The 21,939-nt window shown below is 47.7% G+C and overlaps 1 protein-coding gene across 1 annotated transcript in view; it reads right to left on the bottom strand.

Annotated features, from left to right (window-relative positions):
• Positions 1 to 16,595, bottom strand: part of LOC138175440 (microtubule-associated serine/threonine-protein kinase 3-like) — a 46,781-nt gene extending 30,186 nt beyond the window's left edge. The window contains exons 1-2 of the mRNA XM_069105882.1: positions 16,493 to 16,595; positions 3,881 to 3,912 (exon numbers count right to left, since the gene is read on the bottom strand). Coding sequence (XP_068961983.1) covers positions 3,881 to 3,912; positions 16,493 to 16,531 — 71 coding nt within the window. The 5' untranslated portion in view covers positions 16,532 to 16,595. The remainder of the gene's footprint in view (positions 1 to 3,880; positions 3,913 to 16,492) is intronic.
• Between the last annotated feature and the right edge of the window lie 5,344 nt (positions 16,596 to 21,939).

The following is a 21,939-nucleotide window of genomic DNA, read 5'->3' as shown; positions in this document are numbered from 1 at the left end:
AGGAACCCCGAGCCTAGTCGGGAGAAGTTGGCCCTTTGGAGTGGGGAGTCCAGTTGGGAAAGGGAACTTGCCCCAAAGAGGGGGATTTAGAAGAAGGGCCAGATGCCAGGTAGGGGGCTGGCCAGAACAGGGACCTGTCCCAGGGAGGGGTTTAAAATAGGGGAGGAGGGAGCCAGCTGGGAGGCGGGGCAGAATAGGGACCTGCTCCAAGGAGGGATTCAGAATGGGGAAAGGCTGGGGGCGGGGGAAGAGAAGCAGAAAAAGGAATTGCCCCAAGAAGTGACTTAGAATAAGGGAGTCAGCTGGAAGGTGGTGCAGAATCGGGACCTGTCCCAGGAAGGAGTTTACCATGGGGGGAGGGAGGGCGGGGTAGAATAGAGACCTGTCCAGGGAGGGGCTCAGAATAAGGGGACCAAATGGGAGGGAGGGGACACAGTATAGAGCTGATTTCCGTCACCCCTCAAGGAGAATGGTATCCTCATTAATAATAATAGCTGATATTAATATATAGTAGTTTAAAATTTGTTTACAAAATGCTTTTAGTATGTGAGGAAAACACCCTCCACTAGCTAGTTTAGCGATTTATAGCCTTAGTGGCTGGGGCGCTGAGGGGCAAGCGATTGCGCAGGGTCATCTAGTGTCAGAAGACAGGTTCTTCTTGGCTGCAGGCTGGCTTTCTATCCAAACGGCCTTTCAAAGATAGGCACTACTGATATGATTCTCCCTATTTCACAGAGGAGGAAGCCGAGTCTCAGGGAGGTGAAGCAAGTTGTCTGTGGCTACACAATTAGTATATCAGGGGCAGGGTTCAAACTCAGATCTCTTAGGATTCCAAAGTCCAGGGCTCTTTACACACCCCAGAGCTGCCTGGGGGAGGGGGAAGGAATAGGAGTGATTTGTCCCCAAAAATCCACCCAAGGGGCCTGTGGTATCTCCAGGGAGTCAGGCCACCAAGGCTGGCTGTCACTACTCATAGTCTGTGCCCCAGCACTGCCACCCTCTGGCCTAGGGGTGGGGAACCTGTGGCCTCATGTTCTCCACCCCTCCTTTAGACACACTGGAGGTCTGCAAATATGCTGGGGTAGCAGGATGTGGATGGTAACAGGCTGTCCTGTCCCACTGGCCATCACCTGATCCTGACGCTTGGCCCCACCTTGCTTCTCAGAGAAATTGGTCTCCCAGGGCCTGGGCCAGGGTGAAGTTCAAGGAGTAAGTGCCCGTCCCAACCTGACCCAAGTCCAAGGGTCTGGGAAGGAAGCAACGTGTGTCCTTGTTTCCTTCCCATGCCCTGGCATTTCAAGGGAGACTAGCCATCTGCTGCTTTGCCAGAATATAGCACTACCTTGTCCCAACTCAAAGCAACCCAAGGGTGAACCAAAGAGGTCTTCATTTAGAGGTTGTCCCTCCTTCTACCCTGTCCCAACTCCCCAGTTTCTATGTCATATCCCTAGGGCCTGCTCTCTGAACCCAGAGTATCAGAGCTGGGGGGGAACATTAGAACACAGAATATCAGGACTGGGAGGGCCCTTAGTACACAGGATGTCAGGGCTGGGAGAGCCCTTAGAACACAGGATGTCAGGGCTGGGAGGGCCCTTAGTACACAGGATGTCAGGGCTGGGAGAGCCCTTAGAACACAGGATGTCAGGGCTGGGAGGGCCCTTAGAACACAGGATGGCAGAGCTGGGAGGGCCCTTAATAACACAGAATATGGAATGATACTTGGGTGACCTCTCAGCCCAACCCTCTAATTTTTTAGAGGAAACAGAGGCCCAGGATGGCTGAGGTATTTGGTCCACATAAAGAGTCAGTGGTAGGGTGAGGAGTAGACCTCTGAAGAGGGCAGTAGAAAGAGGCCTAAGCTGGGATTCAGGAAGCCTGGGTCCTAGCCCCAGCTCCCCCATTCACTCTATATATACCAAAAAATAAGTTACTTTCCCTCTTGGGGTTGAAATTTCCCCTTCTATAAAATGGATCATGGGCTCATAGTTTTAGGGTTCTTGGTGGCCAGACAGTCCAACCTGTCTCTTCCAGATGAGGAAACTTAGGCTCAGGGAATTTAATATAATAACATATATGTCTTACCCCCCCTCACAGGGTTGCTGTGAGGATTCCATGAAGCACTGGCTGTAAGCCATCATTTCACTGTTATCCTGCATGCTCTGTGAAGGCAGGGGGGCTGGGTTTTATCTGTCTGTTTCCTTTCCCCTCGTAATAAATGTTGCAAGAATGAAAACATGAATGCATGACCATCTTTCCAGGAGGTTTCTGTAAACAATGCCTTGTCCCCAAGAACAGAATCTAATGGGTGGTTGGAGGTGGGGTTAGGTCAGTCAACAAGAATTTATCAAGTGCTTACTGATTGCCAAGTGCCACGATAAACACTGGGGACACCAATACAGGGAAGGGAGATTTTTCCATTGGAAGCGCCTGCCCTAAGATGGCCCTGAGTACAGACACAGTGCTGGCACCTGGGAAAGTTCGCCCACTCCCTCCAAGTCATACAGAGATGAACTGCTGTTCCTTGATTCCCCACTAGGGGCCGCTCAGCGACACAACACAATAGGAGAGCTTGGATCTCAAACTTGTTTTTTCTTTCTATCATGTATCCCTGGTACCAAGCACAGTGCCTTACACACACTAGGCGCCTAATAAATACGTGTTGAATTCAATTCAATTCATAGATGCCGGAGTTGAAAGCACCCTAGAGACTATTTGGTCTAGAGATCTCATTTTACAGGTTAGGAAACTGAAGTCTGGAGAGAGATGATTGTCACTCAAGCCCTCATCTCTCCTTGGGTCAGGCAGGAAGTTCTTGGTAAATTCCAAATTTTGGGTCCCCCTTTCCAACTTCCTCATTGTGAGCCATGTCTCCACTTGTCAAGACTCCCTGTGTTCCCACAGTGAAAACATTCCCCGTTCCCCCTCCCAGGAAAAGTCCCAGGCTACTTCAGAGGAGCCTGCTAGAGGCAGCACAGCCTCACTCACAGTCTCCTAGAGCCTGCCTTCAAGTCAAGGCACAGTTTGGGGGTGAGGGGACAAACAGGTACTGGTCTCCCCCCAAATCTGTCTTTGTTTTCTAAAACTCCATGGCCCAGACTGGACAGCAGCGACCCAGGGCCAAGCATCCCCTTCCTCCCTTCTCTCCTAGACCCTTCTCCTCTTCTTCCTTTCCCTTGTAGATGCACAGATTGCTAGAAGGGATCTGAGAGCTCAAGTAGTCCACCCCCTTTGTTCTATAAAGAAAGAAACTGAGGCCCAGAGAAGATTAGACCAAGAAACACAGTGAATCAGTAACAGAGCTGGGTCCCAAACCTAGGCTTCCTCTTCTTCCTCCCTCTTCATTGGCCTTTGGAGCTAGGAGGAACTTTAAGGTCTAACCCTTTCATTTTACAGAATTGGTAAACTGAGGCCCAGAGACAGGAAGTGATTTGCCCAAGGTCCCATAATAAATCAGGGATAGAAGGAACCTCAGAGAAGACCACTAACTCAGAATGTGACCTTGGGCAAGTCTCCTTCTCTGTAGTGCCTTTCCCTCTGTCTAAGGTCTCCTTGTACCTACTTTGTATCTACCTTCTATATAAACCTATATATGTACGTTTTGTTTCTTCCTCCCCCCCTTAGAATGTAAGCTTTCTGAGGCCAGACATTGTTTCACTCTTGTCTTTGTATTGCCCAGTTCTTGGCACATGGTAGACACTAATGCAGATGGTTTCCCCTCTTCTCCCTTCTTTTCCTCTTCCTTTTTCCCTTTTCCCCTACCTGCATCCTAATCGGCTAGTCCTCCCACTCCCTAAGGGAGCTGCCAAAGTACAGGTATTCCAGACCTTGGCCAAAACCAGGCCCCATGTAACAAGGGCTAGAAGCCATTCCAGGTACTTACGACCTTCCCCGTCGTGGCAAGCTGAGTTCCTTCTGCAATGAAAAAAGAAAAGCAGGTTAGACTATGGGAGCTGCAGGCAGATGCCAGGGCCAGAGGTGGCCCAGGGTGCCCATTTTCTCCCCCATCCCCAGCCCAGTTTCCTAGAATCAGGAAAGGAATTCAGGGATGCCAACTCTTGGTCTGGGTTTTTTCCCACAAGCCTTAACAAAAATAACTGTGATTCCTTATCTGTAGGAGCAGCTTTCTTCATAATAGCCCTAGGAAGATTAGCATGCCCATTTGATGGGAGAAAGAAACTGAGGCCCCAGGAGAAAGAAGAGAACAGTGATGGAGCTAGGTGGAAAACCCAACCTGGCAATCTTCACTCATAGACTCTTTCTACTAAAGGACTTGGGGAGGGAAGGGGTGAAGGAGACACAGAGAGGGCAAGGAACCATACTTTCCCCTTCCATGTTCTCCAGGTACTAAGTAAGCTTGGAAAAGTTGTCCAAAAGGGACGTCCTGGCAGCCCCCAGAGAGAGTGAGCCTCCCGGTCACTGCAGGATTTCCTAAAGGAGAGTCCTGAGCAGGTATGGGTAAGATTCTATGTTTTCTTAGGTCCCTCCCAGCTGTGAGGTTTGGTGACGGGTAGTACAGTGGCTGTGCATAGGAAGCTGGCTTTGTATTGTAAGAACCCAGAGTAGTCCTGGCCTGGTTACTTTAGCCAAAATCACGGGAACTGAAAGGGGCCATTGCATTCTACCCCCTCATCTTACAGAGTAGGAAACTGAGACTGACTCACCCAGGGTCACACAGCTAATAAGTATCTAAGGCAGGATTTGCAAAGGCAAGTAGCAGTTCTTCCTCATTCTAAGCTTCAAAGAACCTCAGAGACCACCTAGTATAACCACCTCAAGGGAGAAACTGAGGCACAGGGGAGGGGAGTCAGCCAGCTCAGGGCCTAGCACCATGCCTTGCATGTAGAAAGTCCTTCATAATGTTTACAGAATTGAAGCCTTTCCTGTCCTTCCCCCCCCCCAAAGCTGCCCTCCCTTCCCCTCCAGTGTATGTGTTTCATATATACCTATATACAGCAGTATGCTGGTAAATGGTGTTTCATATAGACCTATATACAGCAGTGTGCTGGTAAATGTTTAACAACCAGCTCCCAGGGAAAAGAAACAGATGAAGGGCATACTTTTAAATTTCATCTGCATTATTAACACTTTTTCTATCACTTCTGAAGTCTAGACATTCAACAAACAATAAAACAAATTTACTGATTGTGGAGATATAAAAGCTCACAATGAAAACTGAACCATCAACTCCAGTTTCAAGTGGCTCTGGCACATATGTGTGTGTGTGTGGTCTGCCTCAACAGGATGTAAGTTCCTTGAAAGCAGAGTCTTTCTCTTTATATCCTCAGATCCCAGCACAAAGCTTGGCATACAGCAAGTGCCTAATAGATGCTTGGTGACTGACTGCAGTGCTTAGATTTGAATTCTTTGATCCCAAACCCCAAGACTTTTTCAGCTGCGCTAAAGACAGAGGCAGACACGGGGATGTTTTTGCCTTTGTTTCTCTTCTAGGATTAGCATATGCTGGCCCACTGACTGACCTAACAGCCTTGAACCAGTCTAAAAGCCTGGGGGGGGCCAAGGAATGCTCTTTGAATTGACTCAAGAACTGGGAACAGACAGAACTGAAGAGTGTCTTAAGTCCTTCGGGAGCCCTCAGATTCTGGGATTCTGTCCTTGCTATCTCTGAAGGCTCTAATTGTGTTATGATTATTTGAGAGAGCAGTCGCATCCAGCTGGTGGGGTCTGGGGACACTTCCAGGAGAAGGTAGCTTTGGAACCAGGCCTGGAAGGATGAGGAAGCCTTTGACAGGTGGAGATGGGAGGGAGGTGGGGAGGAAGGCGAAGGTCATTCCAGGTGAGAAAACAGCTTGGATTCTATAGGAATTTCCCTGTATTGCCAGGCCCCCACTCCCTGCTCTACCACGATTTCCCCCACAAGGACAGGACACATGGTCGACGGGGGAAGGAGGTGTTCCCACCACCCTCTCCCCCCACACCCTAGGGCCCCAGAGGGTGCTTAGTGGGCCGGGTGCCGGGCTGGGGGTGGGCTGCTGGTTCGGGAACACAGCTATTTTTGCCTCCAGGGTTGGCTTGGTGGGCCCAGGGAGGTTCAGGGCTGCCCACATCCCAGCCTTCCTGGCAACATCCAGGGAGGCAACAGGCGTTTGCCATGGAAACGGATGACGTCAAAGATCTCCAGTCACTGGCAGAGAGACAAAAGATCAGCTTTCCCTTTGAAGCCAAACACAGGTGGGGGTGTGGGGGGATCTCTGAAGACTCCCTCTACTGGAGGAAGGGAACTGGGGGCCTATGGCTTGAAGAAGAGAAGATCTGGGGGGAGGAGAAGAGTGGCCTTCACAATTAGCTAAATAGATCTTGGGCTTCATTATTAAGACAGGACAAAGGCTAGGACTGTCTCCCTGTACTCTGCCCTGGTGAGAGGACATGGAGAAGACTCAGTTCAGTTTGGGGTCCCTGGCTTTATAGCAAGGACATTGGCAAACAGGTGCATGTCCAAAGGAGGTCAAGCATGACAGTAAGGGCCATGGAGTGTACAAGGCTCAGCTGAAGGACCCCAGAGAAGACAAGATGAGGGGAGGCCAGGTTTCTCACTACCTGTCTTCAAGTATTTGAAAAGCTATGGCATGGGAGAAAGATCAGGCTTATTCTGCTTGGTCCCTGAGGTCAGAAAAATGAAGTTACATGGGGGTAAATTTCAGCTCAGAGTAAGAAAAAGCTTCCCACCAAACAGTTATGCCAAAGTGAAAAGGGCTACCTCCCTAGCTGGAGGGCACCTTCTTTTATAGGAGGCCTTCAAGGAAAGCCCGAATGGGCCCTTGTCAGGGATTGTACAGTCAATCCCTGCTCAGGCTCAGGTTGGACCAGATGCCCTTTGAGATCCCTGACACCTCAATCATATCTAAAATTCTGTAATCCACGAACAAACAGCAAATAGTCCAAGAAGGTCATTCTCTTCTTCAATAAACTCCAATGACTCCCTATTTCTGCTAGCTACAAATGCATTTCTACTAGGATCAAACTCCTCTGTTGACACCTAAAGCTCGTCTTTACACATCAGTTCCTAACTACAGTTACTCTCCATCACAAATTCTACATCCCAGCCAAAGGGGCCTTCTTACCGTCCTTCCTAGGTGATGTTCAGTCCCCAGCACTGTGTTGTTCCCTATACCTGGAATGGCCTCCTTCCTCACCCGGGCCTCTTAGAATCCCTAGCCTCTTCAAAGTTCAGCTCAGATGCCTAAAGGAGGACTTTTCAGATACCATAAGTTAGTGGTGCATCTAAATCACCTCATATTTACTTCGTAGATACTTATAAATATACATGTTATTCCCCCGAAAGAAGAATGTAAGCTCCCTGAGGGCAGGGACTGTTTCTTCTTGTGCTTCCCCTTCCCCCTAAAATAACAATCCTACAGAGATCTGATAATATCTCTCCTCTGCTCCAAAGTCCTCAGAAGCTCTCTAGGGCAGACAGTTAAGTTCACACTTTTGGGGGCACTCTAGAATAGGACCTGACACATAGTAGGCATTTCATAAATGCTTGCTTTCACAGACTGACTTTTTCTTTATGTCTTCAGGAGGCAAAAATTTTAGGTGTGTGTGACCCTAGGCAAGTTATTTAAATGATTTGCCCCTTAGTTTCTATCTCCAACTAGGTTTTCCTAAAATAAGCCTATTTTAAAAATAAAGATAACAATTCCCAAACTTCCTACTTCAATGATGGTGAGGTGGATGCTTTGTAAATCTTGAATTGCTAGAGGAATAGGAACTATAATTATAATGAGGAGTGCTGGGGGAAGAAAAGTCACCAGGAGACAGATTTCAGCTCCAGTATAGGGAAAACAGTCAGAGCAGGAAAACAATAGAATAAGCTGGCCCAAAAGGGAGTGAGCTCCTTGTCACAGGGGATGTTCAGACAGGGAATGGAGATCTCCCCATCAGGAATACTGCAGAGGCAATTTCTGAACTTAAATAGATAGACCCGTAAAGGCTTCTTCCAGTTCTCCTTAATTTTTAACTAATGGATCCTGAATTAATGAAGTTTTGCAGTTTACATATTAGCTACCTTCTTCTCTGGATCCTCTCTCTCTCCTCCCCTCCTTACCCCTTCACTTCTATTAGAAAATTGAAAAGTCCCTATTTGAGAAGTGAATTTAAACCAGGGCCATGTATTATAGGATGCAGATGCTGTTATCTCCAGTTTCTCCAGCTGTTTCATCAAGCTGAGTATTTCCCTCAGTCTTCAACTAAGCATCTCCAAGCTCTACCTTCCTTCTTTGTAGATCGTCTAAGTGGCTATAGCCAAAATATCCCTCCACCAGCAGCCAGACCTGGTAATGAGCCTCTCTGATCTCAGCTAAGCTGATTCTCTGACCACAGCCCTTGAAGGTTCCAGAATCCAGTTACCCCTGCACTAATATGGGGTTATCTAGGGGAGGGAGAAAAGATTTCTCATAGATTGTAGATTTGGGACTTGAAGGGACTAATCCCTTTGAACCACTTATTCTGCATATGAGGAAACAGAGGCCCAGAGAGGTTTAGGGACTTGTGAAAGGTTGAACAGGAAGTGAAATATAATTATTCCCATTTTACTGATTGGGAATAAATATAGGGGGGGGGGGGGGGAGGGAGAGGGGGGGGGAGAGAGAGAGAGAGAGAGAGAGAGAGAGAGAGAGAGAGAGAGAGTTATTCAAGATATCCTAACTCCTTGCCCAAGTGCTTCTACCACACTGACATATATACAAGCTTTAGGAAGCCCACTTTTCAAGGAGGTGGAAAAGAGGAAGGCGGAATCAGATCTAGTGCTGGACAGGACCTTAGAAGCCATCCCAGAATTTTAAAGATTCATTCTAGATTGACTGATTGATTCGTGCTTTCCTTTGATCCTAGGTAAGATTCTTAAAGATTAGGGAACTCGGTGATGCCCATGGTCACTCAGGTGACAGAGCTGACCTGGAGCTCGAGGCCTGGGGGTCGGAGTTCAGCAATCTTCCCACTGCATCCCACCTCCTCCCAATCCATCCCAGTCCATCTGGTCTATGTTTCCCCAAACCCAAACTATGGATGACAGGAGTAATTCTCTCTTTGCAGGAGGCCCTGGCAGGAAGGGGAAACAGAGCAGAGGGGAAACTTGGAGTTGGGGAAAAGACTCCGTCCGGTCTTGCGAAAGAGAAAATGGGCCTGTTTATTTTCCCAAACCCTTTCCCCCGTCTCAGCAGGCTCCTAGCCACGTCACTACCAGGACCCCTCCTCTAAGGACAGAAACTGATGCTGTACAGAGCTTGTATCCCGGGGCCAGCATCTGCCTACGCTTCCCTATCTGCCCTACCCCGATTGGTCAAGTTACCGGCCCTATTGTTGGACTGGCCAGTAAGAAGGGAGGTCGCGCTTTGCCAGGACAGTTTTATGAATTGACCTAGTCTGACCAGCTCCAGCCTTTGCACAGGTGCCTCCAGGAGTTCTGATTGGCTGGGACTCAAGCAACGCTCAATATGATTGGTTGAGACTCAGAGGCTTACGGTGCCCCAGGGGAAGAGGTCCAAAGTCATTCCGCAGTAAACAAACACACGTGTCAGCCCTTGGAAATGGAGAAGCCCTCATTACCGTAAAGGCCCTAAGAGCTTGGCACACAGGGATGTGGGGCGGGGCAGAAAAACTGGCCTCCAGCACCCCGGTCCACTCGAGCAGGCACGTGTACACCCCGAAACAATGCACGCCCAGCTACATGCACATGCAGTACACGTCGGAACACAAGTTACCGTCAGTCAAGCAAAAGAGATTGACGAAAAGCTTCGGTGTGCCTGGCACTGTGCTGAGCGCTAGAGATTCAAAGCAAGGCAAAACGACCACTGCAACATTAAAGGACCCCAGACCCTGTTCTGAAAGAGCTTGGGGGGGGCAGCGGCGGCAAATTGCAAACAATTGCTTACAGCATGCTACATGAATGATAAATTGGAGATAGTCTCAATGGAAGGCACTAATCAATCAATATCAAGTACTTATCAGGTACTTTTTACCAGCTGTGTGACCCTGGGCAAGTCATTTAACCCTGTTTGCCTCAGTTTCCTCATCTGTAAAACAAGCTGGAGGAGGAAATGACAACCCCAGTATCTTTGCCAAGAAAACCCTAAATGGGATCATGAAGAGTTGGACACGACTGAACAAAAACTATATACTGGGCACTGTGCTAAGAGCTGGGGGAGGGGGGCAAAGACAGACCCTGCCCCCAAGGAGCACACAGTCGAATGGGGGGGGGGGAACCTGGAACAAATCCACACAATGTAAGCTAAATACAAGATATTAGTAAATGGATAACAGTGGGAAAGCACTAGAATTAAGGGGGTTTGGGGAAGGCTTCCTGGAGAAGGTGGGATCTGAGCTGGGACTTAGAGGAAGTCAGGAAGGTCAGTGGTCAGATGGAGTAGGGAGAGCATGGAAGGCATGGGAGAAAGCCAGAGAGAATGCAGGGCCGAGAGATGGAGGGTCTTGTTCATGGAACAGGCAGGACGCCTGTGTCACTGGATTGATGAGTGCTGGGAGAGAAATAAGATGTAAGAGACTGCAAAGGTAAGAGTGGCTAGGTTACTAAGGGGGATCAGGAAAGATTTCCTGCAGAAGGTGGGATTTTAGCTGAAACCTCAGAGTCCTTTGTCTCTAGCCTTTCCCTTTCTGTCCTTGTCCCCATCCCCCCTCATCCCAGATCCAATCAGTTTTCTAGTCTTGTTCATCCACATATCTCACACTTCCACCCACTCAACCACCAGCCTGGGTCCAGCCCTCCTTACCACTGGCCTGGCAGATTGCAATAGCCTGCCAGCTGTTTCCTTGCTTTCAGTCTCTTCCTCTTCCAATCAATCCTCCACACTGGCAAAAGAATCTCCCTAAGTCAGATACAGGTCTAACCGGGTCACTCCCCAGCTCAAAAATTGACTCTAAGAAAAATAAAAATTTCTCAGCCTGGAATAACTTCCTGCCTGCCCCATCCCCAAAGAGGTTCAATGGACTTGGAGTCTGAAGATCTGCCTTCCTAGCTGTGTGACTTTGGGCAAGTCATTTTATCCCTGTGGCCTCAGTGTCCTCATCTGTAAAATGAGGGAGGTTGGACCAAATGACATCTAAGTGTCCTTCCAGCTCTAGGGCTATGAATTCTTTATCCTATCTCTCCAGGTTTATTTCAATTTACTCCAATTCATTCACCTGACAAGCATTTATTAAATGTTTACTGTATGTAAGGCACTAGGCTATGGATGTAAAGACAAAAATAATGCCCTCTTTACCTTAGGGGGCTTACACTCTATTTGGGGTAAGGGTAGACACATAATAACACATACACGGTTAATTATATGCAAAATATTTACAAAGTAATGTGGAGTGGGGGCCAGCTAAGGATTCTGGGGGGCAGAGGTAAGGAAGCAAGGGCATTCTGGGCATGGGGCAAAAGCCTTGCAAAGACATGGAGATGGGAAATGGACTACTACGGGAAACAAAAAGCAAGCCAGCTTAGCTGGAACACCAAGTTCATGGAAGCATGACGGGGACTCTCCGTTCCAGCCAAACTGGCCTGCTCTGCTTCCCAAACTCAACATACTGTCTCCCGCCTCCATGCATGCTACACAAGCTGTTCCCCACGCCTGGAATGGGTTCCCTTCCTCCTCTCTGCCTTTCTAAATCCTTTCCTTCCTTCAAGGAAGGTCTAGCTCAGGTCAGTCCCTTGATGAAGTTTTCCCCCATCCTCCCTCCAACCTGAAGCTTCCCGTCCCTCTTCACATTTCCCTAGAATACTTTGTCTCAATGTCTCATCTGTCCCATCACACCCAAGTATGATATCATACTTATCTGTGAACATGTCTGATCTGCCCAGCAGAATTTGGAGGAATTGTTTACTTCGGGTGCCTAGCACACAGAAAGCACTTAATAGACATTTAGTGAATTGAAATTCACACACAAAACAGAGGAATAGAATTTACAGGCTGAAACTCATTGGTCAAGTCAACAAGCACTTCTTAGTACTGTGCTAAGCACTGGAGATACAGAAAAAGGCAAAAAAAAAATCCCAGATCTGGAGTTCATAGTCTAACGGAGGCAGGGAGGAAGATGACAGACAAACAGCCAGGTACTAATAGGAGACAGGATAAACTGGAAATAATCAACAGAGGGAAGGCACTAGCTAGCATCGAGCAGGCTGGGAAAGGCTTCTTGCAAAGGGTGGGATTTCAGCTGGGACCTGAAGGAAGCCAGGAGGCGGAGATGAGGAGGCAAGGCATTTCAGGAATAGGGGGACAGCCATCTGCTGTTTGTCATCTTTGTCTTGGGAGATGGTTTCAGTACTGCCTACTGCGACATCTCAGGTTTGGAGAACTGAGACCCGGTAGATGTTAAGTGACCTGCTCAGGATCATACAACCAGCAAGCCTCAGGAGGGAGATTTTGGTCTAGATCTTCCTGAAGGGACTGAGACCAACATTTTATCCAGTGGGTTATGCTTCCTTTCACACAAATGCTCACCTAGACCTGTATACACATGGCTGTGCAAACAATCTATATGCCCCATTGACATTATTTTGGACTAGTGCACACATCCACAAACAATACATACACAATCTCCACATGAGATCTCTCTGACTGGAGGTGTTCCTCCCCAAACTTCCATGGAAGGAGGGCACCCCTTCCAGCTATCTTTTCAATTCCCATCCTGCTGTATGTAATTTTCCGGACTTCTTTACCATCCCCCGCCCCCTTCCTCACTCCCCTTTCAGCTTCCTGTTGGGTGTTGTTTTCCCCCATTAGATTGTTTTAAATTCAATTTTATTTTTAGTTCAAAATTCTCTCCCTCTCCCACACTCCCCTAGCCATTAAGAAGGCAAGAAAAATAGAATCCATGACAAATACATATAGTCATGCAGACAAATTTCTGCAGTAGCAATCCCCATTAGATTGTAAGCACCATGAGGGCAGGGGCTGTCTTTCTTTTACATATTTGTATCCCCTGCCTTTACACCATGCCTGGCATAGAGTAGGTGCTTATTTAATGTTTACTGACACAGCCATTCACACATGGCTGAACAAGGGACACACAGACGCAGTTGAAAAGGAGCCTGGGGACACTGCAGAAAGGATTTGTCCCTCCAGTTCTTAATCCTCTCATCCACAGCACCTAGAACACTGCCTGGCACATAGTGGGCATTTTATACATGCTTATGGAATGGATTCCTGTTCAGGTATGGTGTTGTACTAGACGCCCTCTGAGGTCCCTTCCAGCTCTGGGATTCTAACATTCAGAGGGCAAAGGACACTAATCAACATCTTCATTCTCAAATCTATTCAGACACCAATCAATTAATGGGCATTTAGTAAGCTCCTACTATATACCAGGCCCTATACTAGGAGCTGGGGATACAAAGACAGAAGTGAAATAGTTCCTGCCCCCAAGAAGCTTACACTCTTATTGAGGAAAACCAAACACAGGCATAAGTGAATATATGTGTGTGTTTATATAATACATATACATACATATATGTATATATATACACACACATATAGATATGTATATAAAATGCAAAGTAATTTGAAGGGGGAGGCCCTAGAAAATACTGAGGATCATAAATACAGTTAGCCCACTGCTAGAAGAGCCTTCTCTGAACACATGCGGGCTCCTAGGATGTACACTGGAGGTACATGCCAGTCTACTAGGGGGGCTAGAATAAGGGCCTCTATCCTATCCTCTGACTGTGGGGATCTCTCAGAGGCAACTCCAGATCTTCTTTAATTGTCTCTCCTTAATCTTTCACTTGGGGATTTCATAAGGTTCAATGATCATCTCTGTGCTGATGATTACCAGAAGTATCTGGCCTCATGGTCTCTTCAGAGCTTAGTTCCTGCATCACCATTTGGACATCTTGGGGACATCTTCCTCATGATTTTCCCTCTACTACTGACCAGTTTGCCAAGATTACCCCAACATCCTTCATATTAATTGGTCCTTCTCATCACCTTAGTTTGCACACCTGGGGTCTTCCTCAATTCTGAATTCCTCCTCACCCCACTTTCCCAATCAGTTACCAAGTCTTAGTGATTATACTGCCCTAACATCCCTCCCATTTGGTCCATTCTCCTCCTCACCCACCCCCCCTAATTCAGGTCCTCAGCACCTCATGCAGAAATAGCTTCTTAGTTAATTCTCCTTGTTCAAGTGTGTCCCATTTCCAATTCATCCTCTACACAGCTGATTGCTGACCATGTCACTAACCTACTCAACAAACTCCAGTGGCTCCCTAGTACCACGAGAATTAAGTGCAAACTTCTGTGTTTAAAGTTCTGCCTCAACGCATCTTTCTAACCTCATTACAATTGGCTATTCCTCCTCACAGACTCTACAATCCAGTCAAACTATTCCACACACATGATACTCCATCTTCTGTCCCTGAACCTTTGCCCAAGCTGTCCCCCATGCCAAGAATGCCATCCCTTTTCACATATACCTCTTAGATAGACTAGGTTTATTCAAAGCTCTGCTCAAGGTCCACATTCTGCATGAAGTCCATCCTGAGTTGCAATTCTACCCCCAACTTCCCTCCACCCCCTTTCCTTCTTGCCAAAATTAGCTAGTACTTATGTTGTATCCACTTTCTGTATGTTTCTATTGTCCTCCCTCTCCCCCAGAATGTAAGCTCCAGGAGGGCAGAAATGTTACTTTTTTGTCTTTGTATTCCCAGGCTATTTAAGTTGTGTTAGTAAGGCTTGGTGATTGTTGGGAATGCCGCAGCCTGAAGATCACAGGGGAAATAGAGCCACAGAATCAGAATCCTGGACTCAGGGATGTAAGGGACCTTCTTCCCCACCCCCTCCAACAAAGGCATCCAACCCAGGGCTGAGTTAGTAATCTCTCCAGCATCTCTGACAAGTGGTTTTCCGGGCTGGGCTTGGAGATGTTCAGATGACAAGGCTGAGTCAGAGTACCCTCCACAGCATCTCTGACAAGTGGTTATCTGATCTGGGCTGGGAAATGTCCAGAGGCCCTCCATGCCACTCTGGGATACCTCTCATTATTATGAAGTTTTTCTTGTCATTGACCCTACACCTGCCTCGATGCACTTCCTCCAACAGCTGTCACTTCTGCTCTGAGAGGCCAACAGAACAAGCCTGATTCCCCTTCCATCTGGGTGAACCCTCTTCAGACATTTGGTGATGGCCTCCTTCCTCTAGGCATAATCCCACTCTGCCAGGGGTGAAATTTAGGACCAGGAGAAGGGGGTTCTGGAGGATTCTGAGGATGGAGCATGAGTTGGAGGGTCCAAAGACCTTCCCTGAACAGGCTGAGCCCCTCCTATGTCGTGACTTCATTCTAATCTCCTTCTATTTGAAGGTTTGGAAGGTTTGAGATGGGGCTTTTTTGCCCAGTTTTTGCATATCAGGGTATGCTTAAAAGGGGAGAGAGTGTGTTGAAAGAAACTCAGATACAAAATACAGAGGAAGACCCAAGTTATTGACACAAGGACACTTGCAGGAGAACAGGATTCTGGTGCAATGGAAAGATGGATGGAATAGGAGACTCACTTATCATTAATCTGTCCTATGACCATGGACAATAATACCTATGCCTTTTCTGGGCCTCAGTTTTCCCATCTGTAAAATGAGCAGTATGGTCCCTGTTTTCTTCCGAGGAATGCTATGGGCTCTAATGAGAGAACCTAGAGAAGAATGCTTTATAAGGTGCTATGCAGGTATGAGATTCCAGGGTAGGGATGGAGGGTTCAAGGAGGGCACTACCAGCCTGAAGCCAGCCCCTGCCTCATGGGGAGAAGATAGCAGGAAACCAGTATATGAAGAGAAAGCTAAGAGCAGCAGAAGGGAAATTGGGTAACTTCATCATTTTACTGCCTGTGGTTAGATTTGCTTGGCCCAGACCACACCCCTCGGGGCTCTGCCTGGGGAGGGAAGTCCTTGAGCCCTACACCCCTAAGGTTTTGGGGGGGTCTCCTGATTGATCCCCCCCCAGTCCCAGGCACTCTTTGCAGCTCCCCTCTATTGTCCAAGTCTCTCTCACAGGATTCATTCCTCCTTCTCCAGAGCCCCTTCACCACCCCACCCCTATCCTGCAGGCAAAATGAAGAGGTTCCAGAGCTGGGGAGGTAGGGAAGAGATCCTAACACTTCCCTCCCTAATCTCCAGTTTTACAGTCCCCGCAAAGTTCCTGATCTCCCAGTTTCTGTTGCTTGAGCTCCCCAGCCCCCCCCCCATCTACTCAGCTTCCCTCCCCACTGTCTCCATTGAAGGTAAACTGAGGCAAGGGTCCAGAAATGAGAAGTCCTAACTAGGGCGACTCGGGGCAGGACTGGATTCCTGACTTCCAAACCCTTAGTTTAAACCAGAACTACGCCCAGGGCGGGACCCAGTCCACACCCACCTCCAGTTCCCCAGACCCAGCTCCCCAACAGCTAAAGGGATGCTCCCCCCACCCCAGCCCAGTGCATTGTGGGCGGGCAGAGTGCCTCCCCTTTTCGCTGGCCCCCGGGCGGGGCTCCGGCCAGTCTCACCTGCAGCCCCCGGCGCCTCAGGATGCTCGGTTCGTCCATGGAGCCGGCTGTCCTCCGCAGCAGCTGGCGGCCCGCACTCTCGGCTTCTGCTCCCGCTCGGGCTCCGCGCTAGTCTCCTTCCTGCGCGATTGGGCTGCGGCGGGTCAGCTGATCCTCCTCGGACCCTCCCGCCTGCGGCCCCCAAACCCGGGAAGCCCTAGCACGGGGGAGGGCCCGGGAGAGGAGGGGGCGGGAGGGAACCAGAGGAAAGAGGAGACGAGCTCGGGGCCCCGAAGAGAGGGTCGGAACTAGGGGCAGGCCGGCGACGCAGGGCCTCAGGGCGCACTTTCCTGGACATTCTCGGATCGGATCCTCGCAGCATCCGTGGGAGGGAGGCAGGGACTATTTCTCCCATTTGACAGAGAGGGGAAACTGTTCCAGAGAGGAGAAGGGAGTTGTCCAGCACCATACCAACAAATGAATGTTCCCCCTCCCTTTGTGTCGAAGCACCAGAGTTTCCTTGGAAAGTCCTAAACCGAGATCGACTCCTGTGTGACCTCGGGAAAACCTCCAGTTTCTGGGCCTCGATTTCCCTTCCCTCTCCCCCAAATAAGAGGATTTGATTAGGTGGCCTGGCCTGGGCTGATGAGGGTTTTCCTAGCTCCGGAGTACCAGGAACTCAGAATTTGGGGATTACAGAATTTAGAAATGGAAGGAATATTGGGGGTCATCTAGTTCAAGCCCCTCATTTGACAGACACCACAAGAGGCTAAGTTAACTTGCTTAAAGTCTCCCAGACTTTCAGACTATCAGAGCCAGGTCCTGGTCTCCTGACTCCATATCCACACCAGTTACAAACGATGCCACTTTGACCCTCCCCTTCCGCCAACCCAGACTCACCCCTGGGACTTTGGGTTCTGACACTTGAACTTTCATCTTAACTCACTGGGAACCAGGCCACCTAGTCACTTCACAGTCTTCTCTCCCCCTTCTAGCTTGAGTTCCCCTAGTCTTCCCCATTAGAATATAAACTCCTTGAGGGCAGGCACTATCTTGCTGGTTTGTATTTGCATCCCCATCATTACAGTACCTGGAACATAGTAAATGCTTAAGAAATGCTTTTTGGTTTACACACACATACATACACTTTTCTCTTTCATTCATTCTACTGGGCACTTTCTGTTTTGAGAGTGAAAAATTCACTGTCTCCAGCATCAAAGGAGCTAGGTGCAAATCCTCTCTGATGCTTACTGCCTCTGTGACCTTGTGTAACCTTTGATTCTTCCATAAAATTCTGAATTTGGACTGGATGCTCTCCCACAGACGCCCTTCCCAACTCTGTATCAATGGTCCTGTGATAGTACAGTTGGGGTTTTCTTGGAAAAGATACTGGAGTGGTTTGCCATTTCTTTCTCCAACTCACTTTACAGATAAGGAAACTGAGACAAACAGGGTGAAATGACTTGCCCAGGGTCATACAGCTAGTAAGCATCTGGGGTTGGATTTGAACTCGGGTCTTCCTGACTCCAGACCTGGAGCTCTATCCATTGCTCCACCTAGCTGCCCTGCCCCTGGCACACAGTAGGTTCTTAATAAATGCTTGCTGATTTTTAAAAAGTATATGGAAAAAGTGAGTCAGTGGGACCCATTGTGACCCATTAATACCTCCTCCCTTCCCCAATTACATATCAGCCTTGGTGGGAGAGCAGGATCTAAGTCAGAAATTCTTAACCTGGGGTTTATGGACTCCCCAACCCCCACCAGGATTTGGTGAATAGATTACATTTTTGTTTTTACTAACCTCTAACTGAAACTTAGCATTTCCTTCAATTATTTAAAAGCATGATTCTGAGAAGGAGGCCATAGGCATTGCCAGACTACCAGAGAGCACCATGACACAAAAAATGTTAACAACCCCTTGTCTAAGGGAAAAAATTCTGGGATTGGATACTGGGGGGTGACATAGGGTAGATTCATTCATTTATTCATTCCTTCTCTCATTCAGCCATTAGTTAAGCTTCTTGAGCATGCAGGACCCTGAGCAAAGCTCATGGAGGGCAGGTTTGGTTTTTGTCTTTGTAACCCCAGCTCCTTGAAATAAATACTTATCCAATTGAATTGCAGGGAAAGCAGAGAATTCTAGGCATCAATCATACTATGTACATAGATCATGGGAAGAGTAGAGACATGTCCGCCTTGTCTGGAGTCTATATGGAGGAGAGGCAATGAAATAAGGCTGGATGATAGGGTGGTGTCAGATTGTGGCGAGACTTGAATGCCAGAAAATAATAGAAGTGTTTGAATTTGGTTCAATTTGCAGTAGGGAGGTATTGAAGACTTTTGAGCAGAGGAGTACCATGGTCAGATGAATGATGGATTGGAGGGGTTGAAAAGGATTGAAAGGGCTTTCTGTGTGTTGGGGCAGGGAGTAAAAAACAATAAAGATGGCAATTTTTCTATCACTGTTCCCATTTTTTAGATTCAAAATACCGGAACTACAAGGGAGGTTAAAGGAGATTTAGTTCAAACCCCTTGCACAACATAGAGATACTCTTTACAATGTCCCTGATTGGGAGGGAGGGGTGTCATTCAATTTCTGCTTGAACATCACCAGAAGTAGCCCCTTCCCTTGATGGACAGGTCCAACTCTTAAGAAGGTCCTCCTTTTATATACAGCTGAAATCTGCCTCTGAATAGTTCCCCTCACTCCTGGTCCTAGTCCTGACATCTGGGGCCACCCAGAACACTGTTGTTCATGAAGTCAATGATGGTGCCCCCCACCCTTTCTTTGAACAATTGGGTAACAATAAGGACCCATTTCTACTTTACATTCAAAGAGGGGCCAGGTGATATAGCTAAACACTGGCCAATCATTCTCAGTGGCTTGTGAGAGGATGGACCCTTGATCCCATTTCCACCTGGGCTGCCCTTTGCTCCAAGTACTGCTTCCCTCTCTTCTTCCCTTCTCCCTGCCCTCCCTTCCAACCAAGATAAAAGCCCTCAATTGTTCCTGCCTGGGCGCTGGGTGAATGGTCCTCTGTCTGATTGCGCTGGGCACCCTGGCTCCCAGGGACATTGGCTTCTTGTGAGCTCTGAGCTCATATGGGCCCTCTGGCCCTGTCTCCTCCCTGGGCAGGGCTGCTCCATCCGGGGCCAGGCATGATCAGAGCCAGACCTTCAAACTTTAAAAGGGAAACCATCCCCCATCCCATCCTTGCCTGCTGTATGGCTCCATGCCTGGGGTAGGGTGGAGGCAAGGCAAGGGGTTGGGGCCACCCTGGTTCTTTTCAGGAGAGTTTTAAACAATTGCTTAACCTATTGACTGACTTCAAAGGTCCCTCCTCATGAATAGACTGTTCCCCTTCTTTATCTCTCAAGATGACTTGTTACTCAAAAGCATCCTTCTTCCTTTAGTCCTCCAATGGAAAGTGAATCCCAATCATCCTCTCTCTATATTCCACTAAGAAACAGTAGCTGATTATTCCTCCAATGGGAACAATTTCAAACTTTCCCCTTCTTATTTGCTTACTTACTACTCCAATGGCAACAATAATCAAACTATACCAGACCTTCTGACCCAAATCAACCCACTTCCTTATTCCCATGGAAATATTATCTAAAGCATCAAATGCGACAATAATTGTAAAGCACTTAGCACAGTGTCTGACACATAGTAAGAAATGTTAGCCGCCACTGCTATTACCCCTATTACTACTGCTGCTACTTCTACTACTACTTTTACTACTATTGCTACTATTACTGCTACCTCTACTATTACTACTGCTACTAGTATTACTTCTAGTATTACTGCTGCTACTTCTACTTCTACTTTTACTACTATAGGCACTGTGGAGTGCTTAAGGAGCTTGGTTAAACTTCGAAGATGCCAAGGTCATCCACCACATCCCAAGACATCATTAGTCAGCTTGACTTTTGTCTTGCCACTGGACTCTGATGACTCTGGAAGAGAAAATGAGGCCATGACTTTGAGCACTTCTACCTTACTTAAATCCAATTTATGTACAAAAGACATTACCCATGCCATTTTACCATTTTTACCTACCTCAAAGTCCTATGGCAATGGGCAAGTGACCAAGCAGCAGGTGCAGATACACCGGGAGCTGTAGTCTCACAACCTTGCACCTGGTAGCCCAGACCACAGGGTCATCTTCTCACTGGACAGAAGCAGTAGTGGGATTCAGAAGCCCTGGTGGTATCTGAGCAGGCTTTTTAAAATGACCCCATTGCTTACTTCCTAGAATGAAGAAGGGTCAAGAAGAGAAGCCTAAAAAATTGTCTGCTTCATCTAACCTAACCCAGGCCTGCTCAGTGTGGCAGGCAGGGATCCTAGCTTATGGCTGAAATACACACACACACACACACACACACACACACACACACACAAATGTACAAAAACTTTTGCAAAGATGATTCCCCTTACCATTGATACATGGAATGTGCACATGATTATGGACAATAAGAAATCCAGTAGAATTGAAAGACAAACATCTCTTGAGAGAGAACTCAGCAGAGCAGCCCCGAGTGAAACAAGGCTGGCAAATGAAGGCCAGTTTGCCAAAGTCAGAGCTGGATACACATTTTTCTGGAGTGCCTGCAGTGATGGAGAGCACCGTGAAGCTGGCATAGGTTTCTCAATCAAAACTAATTGAGTCAACAAGCTTGTATGCCTCCTAAAAGGGTCATGACAATGCAATTGCCACTTGCAGGACAGTACCTCACCACACTATCAGTGCATATGCTCCCACCATCATGAACCCTGATGAGGCCAAAGAAAAATTTATGAAGATATGGAGACCCTCATAATCAATGTGCTGAAAGTGGACAAGTTTGTAATTCTGGGTGACTTTAATGCCAGAGAAGATGTAGACTATCAGACATGGCAAGTCCTTGGGAGGGATAGAGTTAAAAACAGGAACAACAATAGTCACTTACTATTGAAGATGTGCATATCTCATGACGTTTTCATCATCAACATTATCGTCCATTTACCTAAACTAAATAAAACTTTGTGGATATGCCATAGCAGCAAACATTGGTATTTAATAGATTATGTCATTATAAGGAGAAGAGACAGATGTTAGTAACAAAGGCAATGTGTGCTACAGAGTGTTGGACAAGTAGTTGGTGGACCTCCATTGTCCAGCTCCAGAAAGGAAAAGGAAATAGATTGTCCTGTGACAATCCAGTAGGGGAGGCCAGTCTTTCTCTTAGTCATTGCTGGCAAGATTCTTGCCAGAGTTTTCCTATTAATAGGCTAATCCTTTACCTGGATAATGGTCATCCACCTGAGATCCAGTATGGTTTCAGAAAGGACTTAAGAACACTTGATATGGTGTTTGCTTCCCAACAATACCAGGAGAAATTCCAGAACAGACGTCTGGACACAATGTTCATTGATCTGACAAAGGCCCTTCGCCACTGTCAGCCATGAGGGTTTGTGGAAGATC

This window comes from Petaurus breviceps, unplaced genomic scaffold, assembly GCF_028583685.1.
Source record: "Petaurus breviceps papuanus isolate PSGF00001 unplaced genomic scaffold, PetGlider_PUasm1.0 103, whole genome shotgun sequence".
Taxonomy (NCBI): Eukaryota; Metazoa; Chordata; class Mammalia; order Diprotodontia; family Petauridae; genus Petaurus; species Petaurus breviceps.
The sequence above is the reverse complement of the archived record's forward strand: the minus strand, read 5'-3'. Positions and strand labels throughout refer to the sequence as shown.